Source organism: Panthera pardus, unplaced genomic scaffold (assembly GCF_024362965.1).
Source record: "Panthera pardus isolate Hobbes unplaced genomic scaffold, ASM2436296v1 HiC_scaffold_6, whole genome shotgun sequence".
NCBI classification, from domain to species: Eukaryota; Metazoa; Chordata; class Mammalia; order Carnivora; family Felidae; genus Panthera; species Panthera pardus.
In genome coordinates, this window is record NW_026526991.1 from 11,091,918 (window position 1) to 11,114,255 (window position 22,338).

Below are 22,338 nucleotides of genomic sequence, written 5' to 3' on the forward strand. Positions count from 1 at the left end.
CTGACATCCTCCTCCTGAGCTACGCATTATTTCCCTTTTACAGGTGAGGAAACAGACTCAGAGAGGTTGGGACTTAATTTAGAGCTCTCATTCAGAAAACCCGATCCTATCCTATCGGCTCCCTCTTGCCCGTGGACTTGGGAGGTGACTCAGTGTCAGAGGAAATGGGATGGGCCGGGGGGCGGCGGGGGGGGGGGGGGGGGGATCGCAGGTATAAAGAAGAGTAAGTTCGGAGTTTGGGAAATCTGGGTCTGGTCCAGCTCTGTTGTAATCCATCGTGTGACCTTGGGTAAGTCAATGCCCCCTCTGGTTTCATTCTTCTAGGGTTTTCCCCAGTATCGACTGATGCGGCCCGTCTACTACTGAGGGGTTCTTTGGGGGCTTGGAGACGGGGAGGGGTGACCTGGCTGCAGGCAGGGGCCATCTGGGGCCTTCTCAGACACCATTTCCATCTCTGCACAAAGGACAAATACAGAAGGAAGAAGATAGAGCCTCGACCCTTGGGCCTGGGGTGGGGGGTTTGGGGGGGAGGCAGAGGTTTTCCTTATCACAGCAAGATTCACCTTTCAGTAGCCCAGAAGCCAGAAGGGGAGACCCCCAGCATTATGGGGTGGAGGATGGTTGGCTGGGGGCATTCTGCTCACAGGACTAGAAGGGCTCTGGGGCTCCAGCCCTGCTCGGAAGGCAGGGGCAGGATCCCCCAGACCCTCAGGCTCCACCGAGCTCCCTTTGCTGGGCATTCTGGAACCACCGGCTCCTTAGGAAAACCAGGCAGCCCCACAGTTGGCAGCATTTAGCACTGTGCTGTTTTATTTCTTCAACAGGGAAACAGAAGGGAGGCAGGACCCCCGCTCAGCACTTGGGGCGCTGCCTCCCTCTGTCCCACCACCACCTTCTCTCCGGCCTCGGCTGGGAGCCCGCAGGTCGACAGAACTCCTGGCCTCTGGGATGTCGCCCTCTGCGCCGCCTGACTTGCAGGAAGAAACACTCTCTCGGTCGAGGCAGAGTCAGAACAACCAGGCCGGGCGCCGCCTCCCGTGTCCTGACCCTCCCCTCAGTGGGTCTTGCCCCGGCCCTCGGAGATGACTTCCTCTGGCTGGGCTCGCATGTACCACTCTACCCAGGAGCCATCATAGATGGCCACGTCGGGCTTGCCGCAGACGTAGGCCCCCAGTGCCACGTGGCAGGCTGTGACGCCGGAGCCGCACGTGGCCACCAGTGGCTGGGACAAATCCACCTTCTTGTCCTGGAACAGACGGCGGATCTCCTCGGGGCTCTTCTCCAGGCCCTCCTGGGTCAGGAAGTCCGTGAAGGGGATGTTCACAGTGCCGGGGATGTGGCCAGGTTCGATGCCTGCAGCAGGAGGGCAGGAAGGAGGGAACACATACAAAGGGGGTATGAATGGCCCCTGGGTACTGAGAGCCTCCCATGCGCCCACGGAGCTAACCCTCTATGTGCATCATCTCGTGTAGTCCTCACAGCCAGGCAGCCCAGGCGCTATTCACAGGCATTCCCGTTTTACGGACAGAGATGCTGAGGTTCCGTACTGCCCAAGGTCCCGCATCCAGCAAATTGCTGGCTAGAATTGGAACCCAAGACTCAGACCCCACCAGAGCCTCACTCTGCCCCCAGTTTCCCGATCACCTATGCGCCCTGGGGGCAACAAAGATAAGTAAGCCCTCCGCCTGGCCAGGAGTCATTGCACTTGTCCTACAGAAACTGATCTGGCAGGGCAGACAGGCAATAACTGAGCCATTATGAGTATGAGGGTGTTACACCCTGCGGGGGGTTATGGGGGCATATTATAAGAGGTATTAACAGTAATCATGATGGCTCGTGTTACTGAGCGCTTACTTTGTGCCGGGCACTGTGCGGAGCCCCTCTGCTGTACTTTCTCCTCCCCGGACTCTAGGGGACAGAAATGATCATCCTCCCTTTTACACAGACGAGGAGCGTGAGGCACACAGACTAACTTGCCCGAGTCAGAGGGGCCCCAGAGGGTGAGCAGGGTTCTATCAGGTAGAGGGGTCTGGGCAGTGGGGGCTGAGGGCACGCCAGGCTGGGGAAGGGGAGTCTTTAGAGGGGGTAAAAGTCATTGGGCCAAAGCCCAGACATGGGGGGAGGTCGAGGCCCAAGAGGAACCAGGAGGCACGGGAACACCGTAGCAGGCCTGGATTAAGACGTAGGGCTTTGGGGCACCCGAGTGGCTCAGTGGGTTGAGCGTTTAACTTCGGCTCAGGTCATGATCTCTCAGTTCATGGGTTCGAGCCCCATGTCGGGCACTGTGCTGACAGCTCAGAGCCTGGAGCCAGCTTCAGATTCTTTGTCTCCGCTCTCTGCCCCTCTCCCACTCACATTCTATCTCTTTCTCTCTCTCCCAAAAATAAATAAACATTAAAAAAAAAAAAAAAAAAGACGTAGGGCTTTGACCTGACTGCAGGGGGAAACCAGACTTCCGTTTTCAAAAGATCATTTTGATCCTAGCACAAGAACCCTAGAGGGCAAGGCTAGAACGCTGTTCATAAAGAGGGTCATTCCCCTAAACCCGGTCATTTTGGTTTCACCACCCTCTGAGGGGCAGGTGTTAGTAATATTCCCATTTGCACGCCAAGGACTGAGACTCCCAACAAAATAAACCCTCACAGCCCATGATTCAAAAATCCCGGCCATTCAGACTCTAGGGTGAGGCTCTAGCCTCGTGGCTTCTGCCTCGATTTCCCCCTGCAGCGGGTGACACTCCTACAGAGAGCTGCGGACCCGTGTCGACAGTTACTGCTAGACCTCGGCACCCAGCCAGCGCTCTGAGCCCCCTGGTGAGGTTGGAACACGCCCTACACCCCCAGTTAGGTGCAGCAAAGCCTCACTGAGACACATCACGTAGAGACCAAACTGGAGCAAGGAAGGAGAGCAAGCTCTCGACCCAGGTTGGCCGCCGTCCGAGCAGGGCTGTCCCCGCGCCTCGAACCCCGCCAAGCAAAGCAGGCTTCCCCCACCCCTGCTGAACGACGGCAACGCCGTGATGCCCTCCACTGATCTAGATCCAGCTTTTACGCACACTGGCTCGGTCGGTCTCTACAACAAGCCTGCTAGGTGTGTGCCATCATCTCTTCCTTTACAGGTGAGCAAGCAGGAGGGGTGAGCATTTAAGCGCCTCTGTAAAGCGCCAGGAGCACGGACGAAGCACACAGGAATTACGTCACCCTCCTTGAGGGCACCTTATGTGTGCTGAGCGCTCTATACGTTTCTTCTCGTTTGACGTCTGACGCTCACCGTATCCTTACCAAGCCCTGTTTCTCCTCTGATTTTGCACTTGCAAACGGTGCAGTTCAGAGACTAGATTAGGTGACCGGCCAAGTGGCTCACTGCCCCCACCCCCTCCCCCAAAGGGCTGAGCTGAAGGACCTAACGGGTTCAAGGTGGAACCACATAAAATTGTCACCTATGCGGGTTCCAAAATGGCTGGCTATCAGCAGTGCCCTACGGTTGGATCTCAGGTCAACACTGCTCTGCACGGTTCCATGTAGTGGGGTCCTTCTCGAGTCCCCAGATCTCTCTGGGACGTTGATCCCATGCCAGCTGTTGGGGCAGTCTTTCGGGGATGCACAGGGAGCAGGGCCGACCCTTACCCTGGGGCCATGCGGAACTGTGAGGGGACGGGATGGGCCCAAGCCGCTTTGTAAGCACTGAACAGAAGCCCCACCCTCATTCAGGGGCGATAGGGAGGCGGATGCCATTCAAGGAAGACCAAGTAGCAACTTCCTTGCATCCCCCCTGAAAAAGGCACGAGAGACAAAAGGCTGGGTAATGACTGCTTGCTCACTGCAGTTAAATGTACCGCCCCAGCGCCTGGCCGGGCTGCTTCCTGACCTCCAGCAAGGTAGCCATTCCGAGACTCCATTTCCTCCTGGGTACAATGACGGCACCCATCTGTCGGGGTCATTGAAAGGCTCACACGACCGTGGCCATTGGCCTACCCGTTTGCGGGGAGCCCTGCCCACGTCATCCAGGGCTTCCCTGTGGTCTCCTTGCCTGGAGAATTCAGCTCCCAGACACAGGGCTCTGCTCCAACCCAGGCCAGCAGCCACCTCTAGTCAGTTTCTCTCCAACCTGGGACCGGTGATCCCGCGCGCGCGTGCGCGCACGCACGGCCCCTCTCTCGTGCCTTCTGCAAGCCTTGACCCCTCTTAGGGGCCTTTCATCCACTCCCCTACCCCAGACTCCTCCCCCCCCTCCTCCTCCTCCAGTCTGCCTCCATCAACAGCGGGGGTGGGTACACCCGATCAGGCCCCATCCCTTTGGGGGCTTTTCCTGCCGCCCCTCCTGTTCCGCAGAAACCGCCCTACATCCGCAGAATTGGGGTGGGGCTGTTTGGCTTCTCACCCTAATACAGGGCACCCTGGGTTCCCAATGAGTTTGGGGGCGAAGCAAGTATTCGTGTCCACTTTTAAGGAATAAAGCCCGGGAGGCTCAGAGAGTGAGACGACTGGAAACCGCATCTCACGGCCCCGCCCCATGCGGCGTCCTTCAAAGGCGAGGCCGAGGCAGGGCTCAGCGCGCCCCTGACCCCGCGCCCCAGGTGACCTCCCGCCCCTTTACGCGTGTTTGTTACCGTCTCGGGGCTCGGGCTCGGTGCCGCGGAACCGGCCGGCGGCGCGGGCGTCCACCACCTGGAAGCGCCGGGATTCAAGGTTCTCCTTCATGTCCTCGTACGTCTTGACGAAGGCGGGGTCAAGCGAGGCTCGGAACTCGGCGGGCACCGGGCGGCTCTTCCCCGAGCTCAGCGGGAGACCCAGGCGGAGCCAGTGGCGGAAGCCGCCGTCGAGCAGCGACACGGTGCGGTGGCCGAAGGCGCGGAACATCCACCAGACGCGCGGCGCAGAGTAGAGGCCCTGGTCGCTGGCGTCGTAGATCACGACGTGGGTGGCGGCGCCCACGCCCAGGTGGCCCGCGTACTCCGCGAAGTGCGCCGCGCTGGGCAGCATGTGGTCGTAGGGGGACGTGCGGTCGCTGCACTGGTCGATGTCGAAGAAGGCGGCGCCGGGGATGTGGCGCTCCTCGAACTCGCGGCGCGCGTCGCGGCCCAGCTTGGGCAGGTACCAGGAGGCGTCTAGCAGCTGCAGGGGCTGTCCCGCGCGCGGGGTCCGCAGCGCGTCGGCCACCCACTGCGCCGACACGAGCGCGCGGAAGAGCTGCTGTGGGGGCATGGTGGCGACACCGGGGCTGCAAGCCTGGGCGACAGGGAGGATGTCAGGAGGGAATCGAGGAACAGGCCGGCCAGGTCGCTGCAGATGCCCGCACCGCTGGGTCTGGCACTAGCCCGCAGGGGCGGTGGAGCCCCGGGAGGGCAGAGTCCAGGGAACACAGAAAACCAGCAGAGGCAACCCCAGGGGCAGACTTCGGTCACCGGGGCCTCCCCTCCCCCCCTCCCTCCCACCCAGGGCACCTACACAGGGAAGAGCAACGGAATGACCCTGACCCCTTGGAGGGGGCCAGGCGGACCCTTCATCGCCGCTTGCCGGGGTCAGGGGGGGCGGTAGGGACAGGTTCAAGCACGGGAAGACAAGCAGAGGGCAAAGTCTCAGCCCCTCCCCAAGGTCCCTGGTGGAATTTGTAAACTTCTTCATCAAACGTTTATATAAGCAGCCTCACGGGAAATAGTAGCTGAATTTACTGACTCCTTGCTATGTATCATTTCCTCTCACAATACCTCGGAACACTGCAGGACACAGAGTAGGCTCTCAATTATTCGCCGGACAAGTAGCCTCCGGAAGGTTGGTAGGGGATATTCTCACTGTCACGGAGGGCGGCACTGAGGTTCAAAGGCTCCGGCGGCCAAGGTCAACAGCTAAAGTGGCAGCGACACCAGAATCCTGACTCTCGCTGGCCAGTGCCGTGCAGGCCCTGGGGGTCCAGCCAGGTCCGATTTTGCCCCTTGGGCCTGAACTGAGTCTCTGAAACTCGGGGCAGCAGCAGCAACAGGGACAGTGCCTTCCCACCCCCCCCCCCCCCCCACCCCAGTCCCTTCCACTCCCCTGCGGGCCAGCCACTGAGAGTACACACAGCCCACGACATGACACGCAGGCCACAGCCTGCCAGGGCCAGGATGCCCTGAATGTGTTGGGCGCCTGTGCAGACAGCCCCTAGTTCGTCAGGTGCCTCCGCGCGGGTTAGGGAAAGGTGCCCCTCCGTCAGGGCATGTGACTTGGGTGGGTGGAGCCTGAGCCGCAGGTCAACCCCCATAGCCCGTTGGCAGGGCGTGGTCTTACCATCCATTCCAGGCCGTCCTGCCACAGAGAAGGGGTGGGGAGAGAACAGGTGCTTCGTGGGCCAGGCCACACGCTAAGCCCCGTGGCCTTTAGTGGTGGGCATATGACGATGTCTGCCTTCTGCGCGAGGCAACTAGAGATGTGCTTTGGCCTTGCTCACACAGCTGGTCAGCTCCGGAGGCTGGACCTCTTCCCCAGCCGCGGGTCGGTGATGACCAGGGCCTAATCAGTCCACAGTGTTACGCCTCGTACCCAGCCTCTCCCAGTCTGGCTTTTAGGAACTCAACTCCACCCACGCGGCCAGGCCTTGTGCTGGACACTGAGAAACTCTTAACGTTGCCAGGCCCCGGAGGACGGGCGGCTGTGGCGGGTAAAGACAGGCCACGGGCCTGCCCAAAGGACAGCAGCATTGAAGAAAGTCTGGGGTTCAGTGCAAGCACCAGGGACCGACCGACACCTCAGCCTAGGGTGGGAGCAGAGGAAGTGGGAAGTCTTCCTGGAGGAGGAGGAAGTGCGCGCAAACTGATTTGACCTTTCCAGGGGCCCAGGAAACTGCGGCTTGACCTTCAGGATGAGGAGGCTGCCCCGAGGTGGCTTTTTTTTGGCTAAGGGGCGATCTCAGTGCCCGTGGGTCCTACCACAGCTGAATAGTGTTGGCGGATGCTGTGGGTCCCTTCTTGAAGAACCCATCTGGGAACCACAGTGGCTCCTGCCCCCTGGGATTCTTGGGGCTCCTGGTTTTTTCTATCCAAGGATCCATTTAGAGTAGAAAGAACCCTGGATTGGGAATCAGAGCCCCGGCCTCAAGTTAGTGTGAATCACTCGGCTCCTTAACTAGCCGTGCGAGGGCGGGCATGGTAGGCTCCCCGGCCATTTTCACTTCTTATAATGGAGCTTCCAACCTTCAGCTCTTACGGTGGAGATTAATGAACAGTTAATGACTGTCGAGGGGCCATCACGATGCACTACAAATGGCCGGTGTCAATAATCATTAAAAACGGCTTAATAAAAACCCAATGATTTCTGAAAAGTTATTCCTATAGGTGGCCTTTCAACAACAACAACACATCTAGAATCTTAAGAATTTCAGGATTGGGTGGGACTTGGGAGGTCTGGGGTCACCCAGCACCCCCCCCCCCCCCCCAGCTTGATGGTCAGTTCTCACAAAGGACTGCAGGAGGCAGGGGAGGGTCCAGGGAGCAGGCTGTGTGTCACCGAAGGGCGGGGCCCAGGTCCTGGCCCACTCGCCAAGCCTGGACCACCTCAGGTGGGGGTGCTCTGGGTGGGGGTGCTCTGGGAGTGAAGGACTCCAGGACCCACAGGACAGCCCTAGCTGTATCTCCCGAGTGTCTATACCCACTAGGGGAAGTGTGAGCCCCAGGCTGCCATCTAGGGGGGGGCCCTGGAAGAAGAGGGGCTCCAGGCAGACTGGGCTATCCTCGAGGACTTCCCCCTAGTCTGCTCCTTCCTGGTACCCCTCCTCTGCACGTCAGGGCCAAGCACAAAGTTCGGAAGATTCTGGAGGCCAAATGCTTGTCAAAGTATGAATTTCTCAACTTCCTGTGAGACTAGCATTATTTCAGAATAAAAAAGAGCCTTTCCAAGGGCGAGGAGAAAAAGCATTCGGGACATATGTAACACGAATGCAAAAGCAGCTCAGGAGAGCAGGGGTGAGCCACCAGCTTGCAAGGACCAGTTGTTAAGATTTTTCAGGAATGATGTCGCCTGGTTGTTAAACGCGGCCCATTGTTAAAAATCAAACGCTATAACCTTATAATTAAATAGGTTAATTAAAAACAAAGGCAATTGTTTTGAAAAGCATGAGGCTTTGGGGTGGAGCCAGGTAAACCGAGGCAGATCCGATGGGCCTCAATTGCTTGGTGTGCCCGTGGGGTAACCAGCTAGGCCTGTCTGTCTGCTCTCGAAATGTAAAGTTTCTGGCCTACTCCGTAGGGTTGTTGTGAAAAGTCAGTAAGGCCCTAGGAGCGAAGTATCTCACCGAGCAGGCCTTGGCCAATGTTAGTTTCGTTTTGCTCCGGCAAGTTCTTGGCCAGTTTCTCCTCTTGGAGCCTCGGCCTTGTCTCCCTGGCCTCTCTGTGGGGTTTCATTGGTCCTCTTCCCTCCCTCTTACCCTCTATGGTGGCACCAGGTGACCCCCCCACTCCACCCCTACCCCCCGCACCTCCCCACCCGCCACTCACTCGGACGTCACCCAGCAGGCCGCCCCGAGCGGCGGCGGACAGCCATCCTTAGGGCGAACTCCGGGGCGCGTCTTCCCTCCTAGACTGCAGCCCCCTACTCCGCTCTGGCCCCGCGGGGGAGCCCCGCGCCGCGCACCCCGATGATCGACCTCCCCCCAGAGAAAGGCAAGCGCGACGCCGCAGCAGTTACCCCGGTCTCGGGTTCCGCGCTTCCGGGCTCGGTCATGGCCCCAGAGCAGGGCGCCCCCTCCCCGCGCCCGAAGTCGTCCCCTCCTCCCGCCACCAACCTGACGCCGGCCGAAGGGAGGAGACTCGAGCACTGCCCACCGCCGCGGCCACTCGGAGCCGCGGCGGCTCGCGCCTTCCACTCTCTGGGCCAGGGGGACACCCGCGCCGCCGCGTCCCGCCCCGCGCCGCCCCCGCGCCCCCCGCGCCCTCCCGGCGGGTCCCCGGGGTCCGAGTGGCGCTGCGCGCGGTGGGACGGCGCGGGGGGGGCGGCCGCGGCGGGACTGCACGAGGCGGGGGCGTGGCGGGCGGCGCGCCGTTCCCCCCTCCGGCGGCGGCGCGATGGTGCGGGCCGGCCGGGGAGTTGTGAGCTCTGGGTTTGAACCGGCCAACTTCTCCCGCGGTCGGGGGTGAGCGCCAGGGCTGCGGCGAGGGCGAGTGAGTGCGGCCGGGTGGGGCGGCGGCCAGGCACCCCGGCCGCTCGGGATTGGGCCTCCGATCTGGCCCCGGCAACCCAGGGGAGGGTCCCCCTGGCGAAAGCGGGACGGGGTGCCCTGGGAGCCTCCGACCCAGCTAGGGTACCGAGCCCGGGCGAGTCTGGAGGCGGGCGAGTCCGCCCAGGCTGCCGAGATTGGCCGCGGGCGCGCTTGCCGGGGGCGCGAGCGAGGGCCTCTGCGGGCTCCAGCGACCCCTCCCCCCAGGCGCCCACTCCCCTACCCTCCCAACAAAGGGGGCTCCCCCGCTCCACATGTCATTTCCTCCCACCTCCTGGCCATCTTTTCGCCTCTCTCTTCTGGCAGGACCTCCAACGCCTGTATGGTAGCTTCCGGAGCCAGATGCCCACCGGGCCAGCTCCCCCAGTGGGGCTCCGGGGAGCTCTCGCCCCGCCCCCTTCGGCCCGGGGCCCCAGGGAGGGGCGGAGCAGCCCTTCCTTAGGGAATGCAAACCTTCCCACTGGGTGCCCGGGCCCTGCCGGGTGGCTGGGCCGCTGCAAACACGCAGCCCTGCGGGGAGCGCGGTGGGAAAAAGCTCCTCCCAGGTCCCGCTCCCCTGCGCGCACGGCCCTCACACGCTGCTCTCTTTTCCTGGTTTCCACCCGCGCCAGGTGATGCGCAGAGCTGAAACCATGGTCCATCAGGTACTCTACCGGGCGCTGGTCTCTACCAAGTGGCTGGCGGAGTCGGTTCGGGCTGGCAAGCTGGGGCCTGGCCTGCGGGTGCTGGACGCGTCCTGGTACTCGCCGGGCACCCGCGAGGCCCGCAAGGAGTACCTGGAGCGCCATGTGCCCGGCGCCTCCTTCTTTGATATAGAGGAGTGCCGGAACGCGGCGTCGCCCTACGAGATGATGCTGCCCAGCGAGGCCGACTTCGCCCACTACGTGGGCCGCCTGGGCATCAGCAACCAGACCCACGTGGTGGTTTACGATGGTGACCACCTGGGCTCCTTCTATGCGCCGCGGGTCTGGTGGATGTTCCGTGTGTTCGGCCACCGCACCGTGTCGGTGCTCAACGGCGGCTTCCGGAACTGGCTGAAGGAGGGCCACCCGGTGACATCTGAGCCCTCACGCCCAGAGCCGGCTAACTTCGAAGCCACACTGGACCGCTCCCTGCTCAAGACCTACGAGCAGGTGCTGGAGAACCTTGAGTCTAAGAGGTTCCAGTTGGTGGATGCCCGGTCCCAAGGACGGTACCTGGGCACCGAGCCAGAGCCAGATGCAGTAGGTACGTGTCCTGCTGGGTGGGTGATCCCTGGGGGAGGGGAGGGGGTACTGCCCAATGAAATGATGGAGAGCAGGGATGTCTGGGACCCTCTCCAGCTTTTGCCCTCAGTTCCCCCATACGTGGGCCCCAGTCTGCATCTGTGAAATGAGAGAATAGAGCCAAATCCAAAAGCTTTTTCAGCTGTGATGCATGAGGACCTACATACGTGTTCCCATAGCCACGTGCTAACTAGCAACCTGGTATCCGCATGGGGTGGCATCAGCAGAGGTGACTGGTGACATCTCCACCCACGTCCCTGCCCAGGCGCTCCTCCCCCACATGCCCAAAGGTATGCCCATGAGCCAACACGTGCATCTCTGTGCAAAGCTCCCAAGGACACCTAGCTTGTTGGGGCCGCTCCGGTTCCCCGGAAACCCCCACAGACATCAACCCTGCCCTTCCCGCAGCACCCCCTCCCTCCTTCCAGCCCTCCCGGACCCCCTGACCTTTCCAAACAGCTGCAGCCTGTTTGCAGAGCTATTAAGAGTAGCTGCCATTTCGTGCTGAGTAGTTCACATTGCATTGTCTCATCCTGTCCTTCATCTGAGAAGGCCTAATATCCCCATTTTAGAGAGGGGGAAACTGAGAAGTGAGGACATTAAGTTACTGGCTCTGTTAAGTGGCAGAGTCAGGAATTCTGCCCAGTGCCGACTGGTTTCAAACCAGTGCTCTAAGCCAGGCATCCACAGGGAGGTGGCTCGTGAATCCTCTGCTGCGGACAAAGGGCAGGCCTGGGGGGTTCTACATTGCTGGAGGTGGGGGGAGTCTCAGGAGAGGACATGCTGAGTTCTAGAACCTCCTAACAGAGAACCATAGTAGTCTCACCATCACCCTGCTAGGTTTCCTCTGGCCCCTGCCTGGGCACCTCTGGTGGCCGGGACCTCACTGCTTTGGGGGTCTCTGGTGGCCCCGGCTGGCCTGAGCCCTCAGAATGATCGGCACCTCCTGGCTCTGGGCTCTGTCCTGGGGCAGGGTCTGCAGAATCTAACTCCCGTGCAACATTTTTCCTGACTTTCTGTGCCTCTGAAGGGAGAGGACTCTGTGACAACAGTTTTGGACACTCTCCGGGCTGGAGGTCCTGAAAGATCACCTCGTGGGACAGAGGGGAGACTGAGGGAGACTGAGGCACACAGAGGCAGGGGCAGGTCAAGGCCACATGGCCAGTTAGTGGCAAAGTCCTGGACTTCTTCCAGGTCCCATGTCCCCCCGCCCCTTGCTCTCTGAAGGTCTGGAGTTGAAGATTCAGAGACTTCTGGCCCGGCCCTTCCAGCAGCCCCACCCTTGCCTCAGTTCCACAGGTCTTCTCTCCTTAGAACTTCCGGTGCCCCTTGGGAGATGAATGGTGGAGTTGATTCCCTTGCTGCCTCCGGGCTTGCCCTGAAGCAAGCTGGAAATAAGCGAAGAGGTGTCAGATCCAATCTCCTCACTCCCATTTTAGAGATGAGGACACTGAGGCTCAGAGAAGAGTCCCTCCCCATTCTCCCTCCTCCCACCGCCTCCAGATCCCAGGGAGCATGGATCCTCAGGAGAGGTCAGCCCCCCCTGTGTGGGGGGATCTCAACCTGATGTCTTGGCCTCTCTGGGTTCCCTCATTGTAAAACGAGAAGAGGAAAGCCCAGCCCTCCCCACCTGGCTGGAGGGGTATTTTGAAAAGGGGGGGGGGGAGCTCTGCAAAGCCCAGGGGCACCCAGAAAGCATGGAGTGGCACTCCCTTCCCTCATTCCCTAAGAGGCTTTGCTGGCCTCCCAGGCAACGTAGTTTGGGGGTGCAAAGGCACATGAGGCTCCCTGAGTTCACGGTCCCCAGCTTGGGGTGGGCTCAGGGAGGCAGCCCGTGAGCTCCGGGGTCCAGATGCAACACCCAGAAGGAGGGTCCTGAAGCAGGAGCTGGGAGCAGGGCCTTGGACACCCCATGAGCTTGCATGATACCCTATGCAGCCTCGCGGAGTCCTTGGCCTCTGAACCCTTCCCTCCTTAATGAAAGGAACGGGCTCACCTTATAGAGCGCCGGGGAAAGCCAGCGAAGGAGGGGACGGTCAATCCAGCCCAGTTATCTTCATAAACCTTGAGGGCAGTGAGGGTGAAGAGGGTATCGACCCCCTAGTAGGCATTTTTATCAGCCCAGTGTTTTATACATGTTCTCTCCTGGTGGAAGGTGGGGGTTAGGACTGATCCCAGTTTACAGGTGGGAAAGGGAGAAGTGGGTTCTCTAAGGAGGCAGAGTGGCCAAGGTTTGACCCCAGGCTGCAGGCCTCAGGGTGGGGCTGTTTCCCAAGGCCACTGCTGTGTCAACAAACACAGGGACTGGGGGAGAGGGGAGGCCGGGGGAGGGGAAGTCACAGCCTCACGGTATAGTGTTGCTTCATGGGATCCTGTGTTCACAGCCTCCTCAGGAGCTGGGAGCCTCCCCCCCCCCCCGGGGTAATCTGAAACCTACCCCCAGATGCAGAGGGCAGGGCAAAGCCTAAGAAAGACCAGGCCACTTCAGGTGGGTAGGTGGCCGTTTTCATATGCAGGGGAACTTACAAGGCTTGTCTTGGCTGGCCGGCCGCAAGACGGGTAGATGTCCGCACCCGCCTGCCAAATCTTGAAAGTTTATACAGAGGCATTAACTGGGTTGAGTCACATACACACGGTCCGGCTGGTCTCAACACCGCATCGCTATCTCAATGCCATGTCCTTGGAGCAGCCTCTGGGAGCCCGGAGGTCAAGCAGAACGCACATCCCAAGGACAGGAGGGGGAGAGGCATCTCTAGCTGTCCCGGTCCAGCTCATGGGTCAACTGGTGCTCTCCATGACCTCCCCCGACTTTCTACCCCTCACGTCAGCTCTCACCACCTCACACGCATGCCCCCTCTTCTGCACTGTGCCCTGAGGCGTCAGCAAGGGGTTTCACGGGGCCTGGTGGTGGCTCCTTTGGAGGCTATGAGGCTGCATTGGAGGCAGGTGCCATAGCGACAATATACGGGCACATGCAAGAGAAAATACAGAATTAAGACAATGAACCCCCAAGTCAGGGATGGCATTTTCCATCAAGAGCCCCGTCATCTGAACCATTGGTTTATTAAGTCCCCTGGGCTGGGGTTCAGATAATTCAGGGCATTTACTTGTATTCTCACGTGATGCAGTGAAGGTGATGCCTAATAGACGCACCAGATATGAACACACAGCATTCTGTTTGGATAATGGCCTCCTTGCAAGGCAGCGCCACCGTCTAAGTCCATCCTGTTTTGGGGGGTAGCTTTTCTCGCTAAAGACATTTCAGGGTTCAGCAAGGACAGGTTTTGGTGACTATCATTCAAGTCTGGCTGGGTGAATTTCGTAAGGGCTGGCGCATGTGCTAGAACATCCGCCAGGATGGGGAGCGAGACAGCAGCCCAGTGATGTACCAAGCGGGAAACGGCATGTGCCCACCTGGCCTCAAGGAGACGGAGATTGTCAGCTTTAGGACCTCTGTCTGGTTGTGCGCACCACGTGTAGGGGCCGGGGGGCGGGGGCGGGGGGGGGGGGGCGGAACAGCGCTTTCAGGTGGGAGGCGATGGGCCTGGGGGCAGGATGTGCCCGACCAGGACCCCCACCTCTTCCCCTCTTCCGTTCCAGAGATTGCGCATTTTCGCAGGCCCCTTGCAGCAGGACCACGAGATCCCAGCGGAGACTGGGCAGGTCCCCCTCACCCAGGGGCGTGCGAAGTAACTCGCCCATCCTGGTGGGATATTTCACTGCAAACTGCAGGAGGGGATACCTTTCCATGGAACCCGATGGGGGCCGGGCTCGAGCTCATGAACCATGAGATCATCACCTGAGCGGAAATCAAGAGCCGGCTACTCAACTGACTGAGCCACCCAGGCGCCCCTCTGTTGTCCCCTTTTGCAGTATGACCCCCCCAATCACTGTTTGGTTGATGAGGGTGTCTAAACATGGCGTTTCGTTTCTCTAATCCCCTAATGGTGGCAGCCTGGTTTGGTGATCGGGGAAAGCTTGGGCTAGGCCAGACACGGTGTCTACACAAAGCAAGCATAGCGAAAACCTTCACTGAGGGAGAGAGGAGGCAATATAACCAATTTGCCCCCATGTCGTCAATGGGGAATTCTCGTGAATGACCCCAGGCCCCTTTGCCAGTCACCTTGGGTGCTGCTTACAATACACGGGACATGCTGTTAGTGGATTAACCAAATCACTGTATTTCAGGGGCAATCGAGCATCCTTGGCAATAGGCCAGCCTACCCGGGCACGCTGGCAGCCGCTCTCTCCGTGCATCCGATCGGCTGTATCTACTGAAGGTTGTACCCGGGCTAGGGCCTCAGCCTCCTGATTGCCAGGGGGGTGTCAGTGCCTCGTGAGCCGGGATATGGAGAAGGGGAGGACTGCCTCAGACTCTTGCAGGCGAGCCCAAATATTCCCTCATATGCCCTGACCCCATAAGGGCCCACTCATGGTCATCCACCCCTCCGCAACCCCAGTAGGGTTGATCCCTTTAAAATAGGCCAGCTGTCGGTGCAAAAAGGGCAAAAGTCCAGGGTGCGGCGGGGGGACTCTGAGCCCTCTGAGTTCAGCCCACTGGCTGCCGTGGCTTACTCCTCCCTGAGAGTCTCCATCCGGAGGAGCCCTGTGGACCCACTGCCAGGAGCTGGTGCTCTGTGGGGGTGACCAGAGGTTTTGCCCCCTTTCCAGAGCTGCGACTAAAATCCTAGGGGGACTCTCTGTGTAATTAATTCTTATTCAGGTCAGTGGTATGATCTTAGTTATCAGAAACCTCTATTTCTCCGTCTCTTCCATGAATCTCCCCGAAGGTGGAACACCTGAGGGGGACGGAACGCTTTTGCAAAAGCATCCGAAGTGAAGCAGTAACTCCGGGTAAGAGTTCATGCTAATGCAATTGACAAGGGGATTCGGTTATTTTGAGGGTATATATTTTAAAGTAATCACCAAGGTTGTGATCAATTGATGCTGTTATACCACGACATACCAGAGTTTTAGGAATATTTTTTAGGGTTTTTTTCATTTTATTTTGAGAGGGAGAGACAGTACAAGCGGGGGAGGGGCAGAGAGCGAGGGAGACCCAGAATGCGAAGCAGGCTCCAGGCTCTGGCTGACAGCTCAGAGCCTGACGCGGGGCTCCAACCCGTGAACTGCCAGGTCGTGACCTGAGCAGCAGTTGGACGTTTAACCGACTGAGCCACCCAGGCGCCCCCCCTTTTTAGGAATTTTATATACTTTCTGGAACACTTCTATCAACAGCTTCCATATACATATTTCCTAAGGAGAATGTAGTTAGCATTTCTTCCTACTTGACTTCCCATGTAATTTAACATGTGAAATGAGTCTAATTAGTTTCATATTTCTCTTTTACAAGGAGGAAAAAACCCAAATCTTTTGAGATGGTCCAGGAAAATCCCGAAGTTAGTCCAGGGTAGGTAAGGTTTCATTGAGAATTTGATTTAGGGGAATTTTGTCTAAAATATCAAAAGGTTTTATTTATTTATTTATATTAGTTCGTAGATTTATATAGAAGAGTTTTAGATTCGCAGAAAGAATTGCAAAGAAAGGACAGTTCCCATATACCCCCACACCCAGTTTCCCGTATTATTAACATCTTATATTAATTAGTGTGGTACATTTGTTACAGTTAATGAATACAGGTACAGTACATCCATTCATTTAATATAAAAAAAAAAAGTCAGAGCCAAGAGAATTCTAAGGAGACAGGAAGATTAAATATAATGTGGTCTCCCAGACGGGGTCCTGGAACAGAAAAGGCATTTCATAAAAGTAAGGAAATGTGAATAAAATATAGACTTCAGTCAAAAGGTTTTAAAATACACGGTCGCATAGGATCGCGGGTCGTCGTGAAACAATATTCACTTATCCGTTTAACCAAAATGACAATTAAAGGCCTCAAAGGCAGGTATAGAAGTTGCATGCTTGTAGAAAAAAAAAAACAAAAACAAAAACAGAAACAAAACTGAAAACCAAAAACATAGCTCTTTTAATAGAGAAGACTCTGCTTTTTTCTTAAGTAATCAAAGACCTGATCAAGACTATATGAAGTATAGGAAATTATTATTTTATTATTTTTTAAATGTTTATTTTTGAGAGAGAGAGAGAGAGAGACAGAGCAGGGGAGGGGCAGAGAAAGAGGGAGACACAGAATCCAAAGCAGGAGCCAGGCTCTGAGCTGTCCGCACAGACCCCGACGCAGGGCTCGAACTCATGAACTGTGAGATCATGACTTGAGCCGAAGTCGGACACTTCACCAACTCAGCCACCCAGATGCCCTGAAATTATTTCGATAAAACACAGTATCTTTGTTTGACCATCCCGTCAAGAACGGACTGATAGTTCAAGAAACTGTTATCCTTTATGGCGGGTGAGAGCAAATGAAATTTCAATTTTACCTAAGTGCACTTTGATATATAGCTTATTTTTAAGCTGATTAAATAGAGCTCTTGTACAAATTAATTTTGGTAATACCTTCAGAAGGTAGAAAAACATATATACTTAGCCCATAGCCATAGACATATGTAAACGTAGAAACAGCCAGAGACCCTGTAACTTAGCCTTTGATGAGTAATCTTAGGAAGGCTGTGGGCCAGGCTTTGGACAAGGGAACTTCTAGAGCAATCTGTACGCTTCCCCCCGCCCTCCCCCAGATTTTGTCCTCCAGTCTCTGTGGATAGTGTTTTGGTTAACTCCTGGGGTGTTTACGTATCAAAGACGTGATAAAATTTACGACTGTGACTTTCCAGAGAAAGAATGTCGATTATCCCCCAGGTTTGGGGGCAATTGCTATTTATTTATTTATTTATTTATTTATTTAAAAATGCTTATTTCTCTATTTTTGAGAGAGAGAGAGAGGGCAAGCAGGGGAGGGGCCGGGAGAGAGGGAGAGAGAGAATCCCAAGCAGGCTCCGCGCAGTCAGCACAGAGCCGGACGTGGGGCTTGAACTCATGAACCTGGAGATTGTGACCTGAGCCGAAGTCAAGAGTCAGACGCTCAACCGACTGAGCCACCCAGGCGCCCCACAAGTGCTATTTAAGGTTCTGCTTTGCATTTGGGGTGGGAAGGCAGGGGGGCATTTCCACTTTCTCCTCCACCGCAACATCCTCGATTCTGGTCGCTTGCTCAAGGATTCCCCTCTCGGCGCCCTAATCAGGCTTTGTCACAGGCTCCTGAATCTCAATCCACAACATCTCGTGCCTTCCTCACCTTGCACAAGGGCACGCTAACCTCCGATGGACTGCCCTGCTCTCCCACCTTGGCTGCCGGCCCCGGAGCCGGCAGGGTAGGAGACGCCCGCTCGTCCTTCTCAAACCTCAGCTCTTCCCACTTTCCAACTTGACTTTCAGCCAGCCCCAGATGCAGAGAGCAGGGGGAGACTGAAGAAAGGGGCAGACGGCTCCAGATATGTGGGTGGCAGGTTTAAGAAGCAAGGGAACTTACTTACAAGGCTTGTCTTGACCGGCCACAAGATGAGTAGATTTCTGCATGCACCTGCCAAGCCTTAAAAGTTTATACGGAGGCCTTGACTGGGTTGAGTCCCATACACGTCATGCAGCTGGTCTCAACGCCGCATGACTATCTCCAGGCCATGTCCTTGGGGCAGCTTCTGGGAGCAGGGAAGGCAAGCAGAATGCACATTCCCAGCGCAGGGGTGGGGACGAGAGGCGTCCGAGGGCCAGGGTCCAGCTCGTGGGGCAACCAGCGGTCACACCCTCTCGATGGCCCCCCCCCCCCCCCCCCAGTGACTGGCCTCCTCCTGGCCAAAGCTGGAACCCAAAGTCCCAGGCCTCTGAGCAGCTGAGGAATATGAGGGGTCATCTCATCTTTCCCCCTGCCTCCTCTCCCTTTCCAAGAAAGGTTCAGGGTGGTCCAAGAACACAGGTTTTTAGGGTCGGACACGCCTGACTCCACAGGCCTGTGTGTCCTGAGGTAAGCCACCTCACCTCTCTGAGCCTGGGCTCCCCATCATCTCCTGGCTTTGTGAGGATTTGGGAGGTTCTGGAGCGAACCCACTGCCTGACGCCTGGGGCCAGAGGTGTCGGCCTGGCGGCAGGCCCGCTGTGGGGAGGAAAGCCACGGGCCTGCAGTGGAAGCTAGGCTTAGGAGAAAAGGCCCCTGCTTCTGGGTCCTTCTGCCGGCTGTTCTCCAAGGCTCTCTGGGCTGGGTTCGTCCCGGCCCTTGCCATGCACAGGCGGTCAGCACCTGCTCATTTAAATTCCTCGGACAGGCCCTGAGCCCTTGCTGGCAGAGACGAGGGGGACCCCCGCCTCCTGGGGCTGGCCCCGTTTGGGAAGCCAGAGTCACGGAAACCCCCAGTCTTTACTCCCAAGAGGTGCCTTTTATGCAACCAAGAAAGCAGGGGTGCTGTTGGCATCGGGGACCAGAGGAAAGAAACAAGACGGCATTCAGAACGCCACAGACACTCGCGCTTTGAAATGCACTTCCTTTCAACCCACTGCCTGGATGCCCAAAGATTTCTAAGTTGGATTTCTTGGCACGGGAGGCCCTTGAAGCCAACAGATCCATTGGCTTCTCCCTGGTAGGGGCGGCAGGCGTCCAGCCTCCAATGAAAATTTCCAGACGAAAAGACAAAATTCCCACAGGAAAGACTCCCCGGAATGTATAAGTGGAGACCTCTATTCGGTCAAAGGAACCCCTGACTCATGCCGGTGGATTTTTGGAATCTTCTTTGGCTTCAGGGGATGGGGGTTGGGACATTGCTGGCATGACTGTGCACCTACTGTGTGCCCGGGGTCACTAGGGGCTTCTGCCTACAGTGGCTAATCTTCCCCATGAGCCTGTGACGTAGGCGGGGTTATCTGTCCATTTCACGGGTGGGGAGGCTGAGGCTTAGGGATGCAGGGCCTCCTGGCTGCACCCTGCCCCAGTGTGTGTCTTCGTCCAGTCCCCTCCCTCCCCCTGCTGCCCACCTTGGTCCTGCTCTGTCCCACAGGCCAGGTTAAGGGGGTGGGGTGGGGGATTTTGGAGGAAAGGGAGCTCCAAGAGGCGCCCAGACCTGCCTTGGGCCCCGCTCCCAGCATCCAAAGACTGCCAGGGTGTGGGGTGTTTGAGGAAGAGAGGAGTGGCCTTTGGCATGCTAAGGGTGGGACCAAGGCCTCCGCCCAGACCCCTTTGCCCCACTTGCTGGCTATTCTGAAAGCACATTTGGTCTCAGACTCACTGGGAGGGGAGACTGTTCCGGAAGGGACCTTGACCAGCTCAAACCTCCCACTGTGCTCCTAGCCAAGCCTCTCAGGGTTGCTAGGACGGCCCTGCAGGGACCACCCCTCGCTGTCCTCACCTGCCCCCAAGGGAGGCGGTGAGGTGGCCAGAGCATCGGCCTCTGAGGGTGGGTGGGCCGGCCTCAGTAGTCGGGGCCTTACCCCTGACTACAGCCCCTGCCCGTGAGTACTCTCATTCCCGTTCAAGCCCTGGGGGAAACTGGGGCCCAGAGAAGTGACGGGACTTACTTAAGGGGTCACCCTGCTGGTAAGTGGCAGAGCTGGGATTCAAGTGTACGTCTAGCACCAGGTCACATGTGCTTAACGGGAACCTCAGGGGACTCGGTAGAATCCCGGGTCTGCCTTCGCCTCTCTGTGTGGCCTCAGCTGAGCCATCGCGCGTGGCCAAGCCTCAGCGCATTCATCTGTAAAATGGAGCGACATTATGTGTAACGAATCACGGGGTTATCCGTTTAGCGTCTGTCTTCCCCGCCTGGCTGTGATCTCCCCGAGAGCCGGCCCATCTCTCCCACCGCTGTGTTCTTCGCCATCAGCACAGCTCGTAGCGTTCGCTTCTCAGCAACCCTACGAGACAGCTGTGTGCCATTGGGCCCATTTTACAGACGAGCAAACCGATTCAGAGAAGTGAAGCGTTGTCCGGGGTAAAACGGTAGTGTAAAGGTTGGTGAGCGGCAGAGGTGAGACTCACCCCTGTCCCCTCAAGCAGGTATGACTTCGGACATCCCTGCTTCAAGGCAGGGTTTGGGGGCAGAGCGCCCTTTGGCTTCTGTCTCAAGCATTGACTGTAGGTTGGGCCAGGGGGAAATTGAGCTCCAAGAAGGGCAAAAGCCTTACGTTCCTTCGTGTAGCTCCTATCCTTATAGCCTAGCGGGTTTGGGCCCCCAGGCCGCCCTTAACCCTGTCCTTCCCCCCCTTTGCCTTCTGCTGCGCCCAGGACTGGATCCGGGCCACATCCGAGGCTCAGTCAACATGCCGTTCGTGGACTTCTTGACCGAGGACGGCTTCGAGAAGAGCCCAGAGGAGCTGCGTGCTCTGTTCGAGGCCAAGAAGGTGAATCTGGCCCAGCCCCTCATTGCCACCTGCCGGAAGGGAGTCACCGCCTGCCACATTGCCCTGGCCGCCTACCTCTGCGGCAAGCCCGACGTGGCCGTCTACGACGGCTCCTGGTTCGAGTGGTTCCACCGGGCCCCCCCGGAGACCCGCGTGTCCCAGTGGCAGCGCGGGAAGGCCTGAGCGGTGGGCCTCCTCGGTGGCCAGAAGCTCCCGTCTGTTCAGTGACCGCAGTCTGACACACAGCGCGTAACTCGTCGGCAAAGGAGACCGACTAGGTTTGAGAACTGCCGGGCAAAGCTCTCCTTTCCTCCCAGACACTGGAATAAACCGCTTTTTCTGAGGAGCTGTGTTTGCCTGCCTCTCTCTGGCTTCCACCCCGGCCCCCTATGCCCGTCTCCTCTGGACTCCCTAGAGCCCATCGGGGCAAGAATCCTCCCGAGCAGCCCCTAGCTGGGGAGGCCGCCCTGAGGGGTGCCACTCTATTATTTAGTTCTGGCAGAAGAAGTCGCCTGCTGTCGTCCCATGTCCGGTGGAGCACGCGGGGACCCACTGGGAAGGGGCCCCAGGAGGTGGAGAGAAGTGAAAGCAAGGACAGCCGGGCACCAGCCCCCTCCCCCTCCCGGTGTAGGCCCAGCCCTCGGGGGGGTGGGGGGGAGGAATGGTGGAGGGGGCATCTGGCCTTCCAAAGAAGGGATCGAATGGGCGTCACACAACACAGGCCCTGGGGCCTCTCAGAGGAGGCGATGCTCAGGGGCGCCTGGGTGGCTCAGTGGGTTGAGCGTCCGACTTTGGCTCAGGTTATGATCTCACGGTTTGTGAGTTCGAGCCCCGCGTCGGGCTCTGTGCTGACGGCTCGGAGCCTGGAGCCTGCCTCGGATTCTGTGTCTCCCTCTCTCTCTGCCCCTCCCCTGCTGACGCTAATAAATACACATTAAAAAATTAAAAGAATAATCAGACTTGCTGAACGAGGGGGGCACAGGCCACCCCCACAAGGTCAACCGGTAGCCCCCTTGGCGTCTGAGCCCCCTCTTGGAAAAGTGAAAGAAAACCCTGTGGTCCTTTCGACTAAAGGCGGTTTCAGCGCACCCACACAGAGGAAATCAAGTCGCAAGATTGATTACTTCCAGATCCCAGCCATGGGTGGGGTGGGGGCGGTGATGAGCCAGGGGAAGGGCGGTCCTCTGTCCCAGGTCCTGCGTGGGCAGGAGAGACGAGCAGGGCAGCGAGTTCCCATTAACTCACAGGGTGGTTGGGGCGGAGGGTCCTCACTTTTCACGGGCTCAGCTCTAAGTGGTTATTTCAATATGTGCCCTGGGAAAGGCAAAGGCGGAATTTGACACGGGAATCCTAAGCTCAGGTCCTTATCTAAATGTCCAGACTCGGGCTGTGAGGAGGGCTGTCACATTGTCAGCTGTCTTACTATCTTGGTAGTGCTTCAGGGTGGCTGTTTCCTCCTTCCTTCCTTCCTTTCTTTCTTTCTTTCTTTCTTTCTTTCTTTCTTTCTTTCTTCGTTTCTTCCTTCCTTCCTCTTTCTTCCTTCCTTCCTTTCTTTCTTCCTTCCTTCCTCCCTTCCTCTTTCTTCCTTCCTTCC

General features: G+C 57.9%; 2 protein-coding genes across 3 annotated transcripts; one reads left to right on the forward strand and one right to left on the reverse strand.

Annotated features, from left to right (window-relative positions):
• Positions 1–783: 783 nt before the first annotated feature.
• Positions 784–8,761, reverse strand: MPST (mercaptopyruvate sulfurtransferase). Of its 2 annotated transcripts, none has more exons than XM_019446802.2 (3): positions 8,658–8,761; positions 4,610–5,228; positions 784–1,353 (listed from the first exon to the last, which is right to left on the reverse strand). In XM_019446802.2, exons 1-3 carry the CDS (start codon positions 8,691–8,693, stop codon positions 1,055–1,057), a joined length of 954 nt encoding a protein of 317 aa, XP_019302347.2. In that variant the 5' UTR covers positions 8,694–8,761; the 3' UTR covers positions 784–1,054. The 2 variants fall into 2 exon arrangements, with proteins under 2 accessions (XP_019302347.2, XP_019302348.2); XM_019446803.2 differs by having other exon boundaries at positions 8,468–8,744.
• A 259-nt stretch (positions 8,762–9,020) lies between these two features.
• Positions 9,021–21,090, forward strand: TST (thiosulfate sulfurtransferase). Its single transcript, XM_019446800.2, has 3 exons — positions 9,021–9,130; positions 9,798–10,413; positions 20,629–21,090. Exons 2-3 carry the CDS (start codon positions 9,801–9,803, stop codon positions 20,925–20,927), a joined length of 912 nt encoding a protein of 303 aa, XP_019302345.2. The 5' UTR covers positions 9,021–9,130; positions 9,798–9,800; the 3' UTR covers positions 20,928–21,090.
• Positions 21,091–22,338: the final 1,248 nt, after the last annotated feature.

Excerpts from the sequence above, each read along its gene's own strand:
- TST (XM_019446800.2), top strand. The coding sequence starts at position 9,801 with ATGCGCAGAGCTGAAACCATGGTCCATCAGGTACTCTACCGGGCGCTG. Across the intron at positions 10,414-20,628 it reads GCCAGAGCCAGATGCAGTAG|GACTGGATCCGGGCCACATC; the intron begins GTACGTGTCCTG and ends TGCTGCGCCCAG.
- MPST (XM_019446802.2), bottom strand. The coding sequence starts at position 8,693 with ATGACCGAGCCCGGAAGCGCGGAACCCGAGACCGGG. Across the intron at positions 5,229-8,657 it reads GCGCGGAACCCGAGACCGGG|GCTTGCAGCCCCGGTGTCGC; the intron begins GTAACTGCTGCG and ends CCTGTCGCCCAG. Across the intron at positions 1,354-4,609 it reads CGAGCCCGAGCCCCGAGACG|GCATCGAACCTGGCCACATC; the intron begins GTAACAAACACG and ends CTCCTGCTGCAG.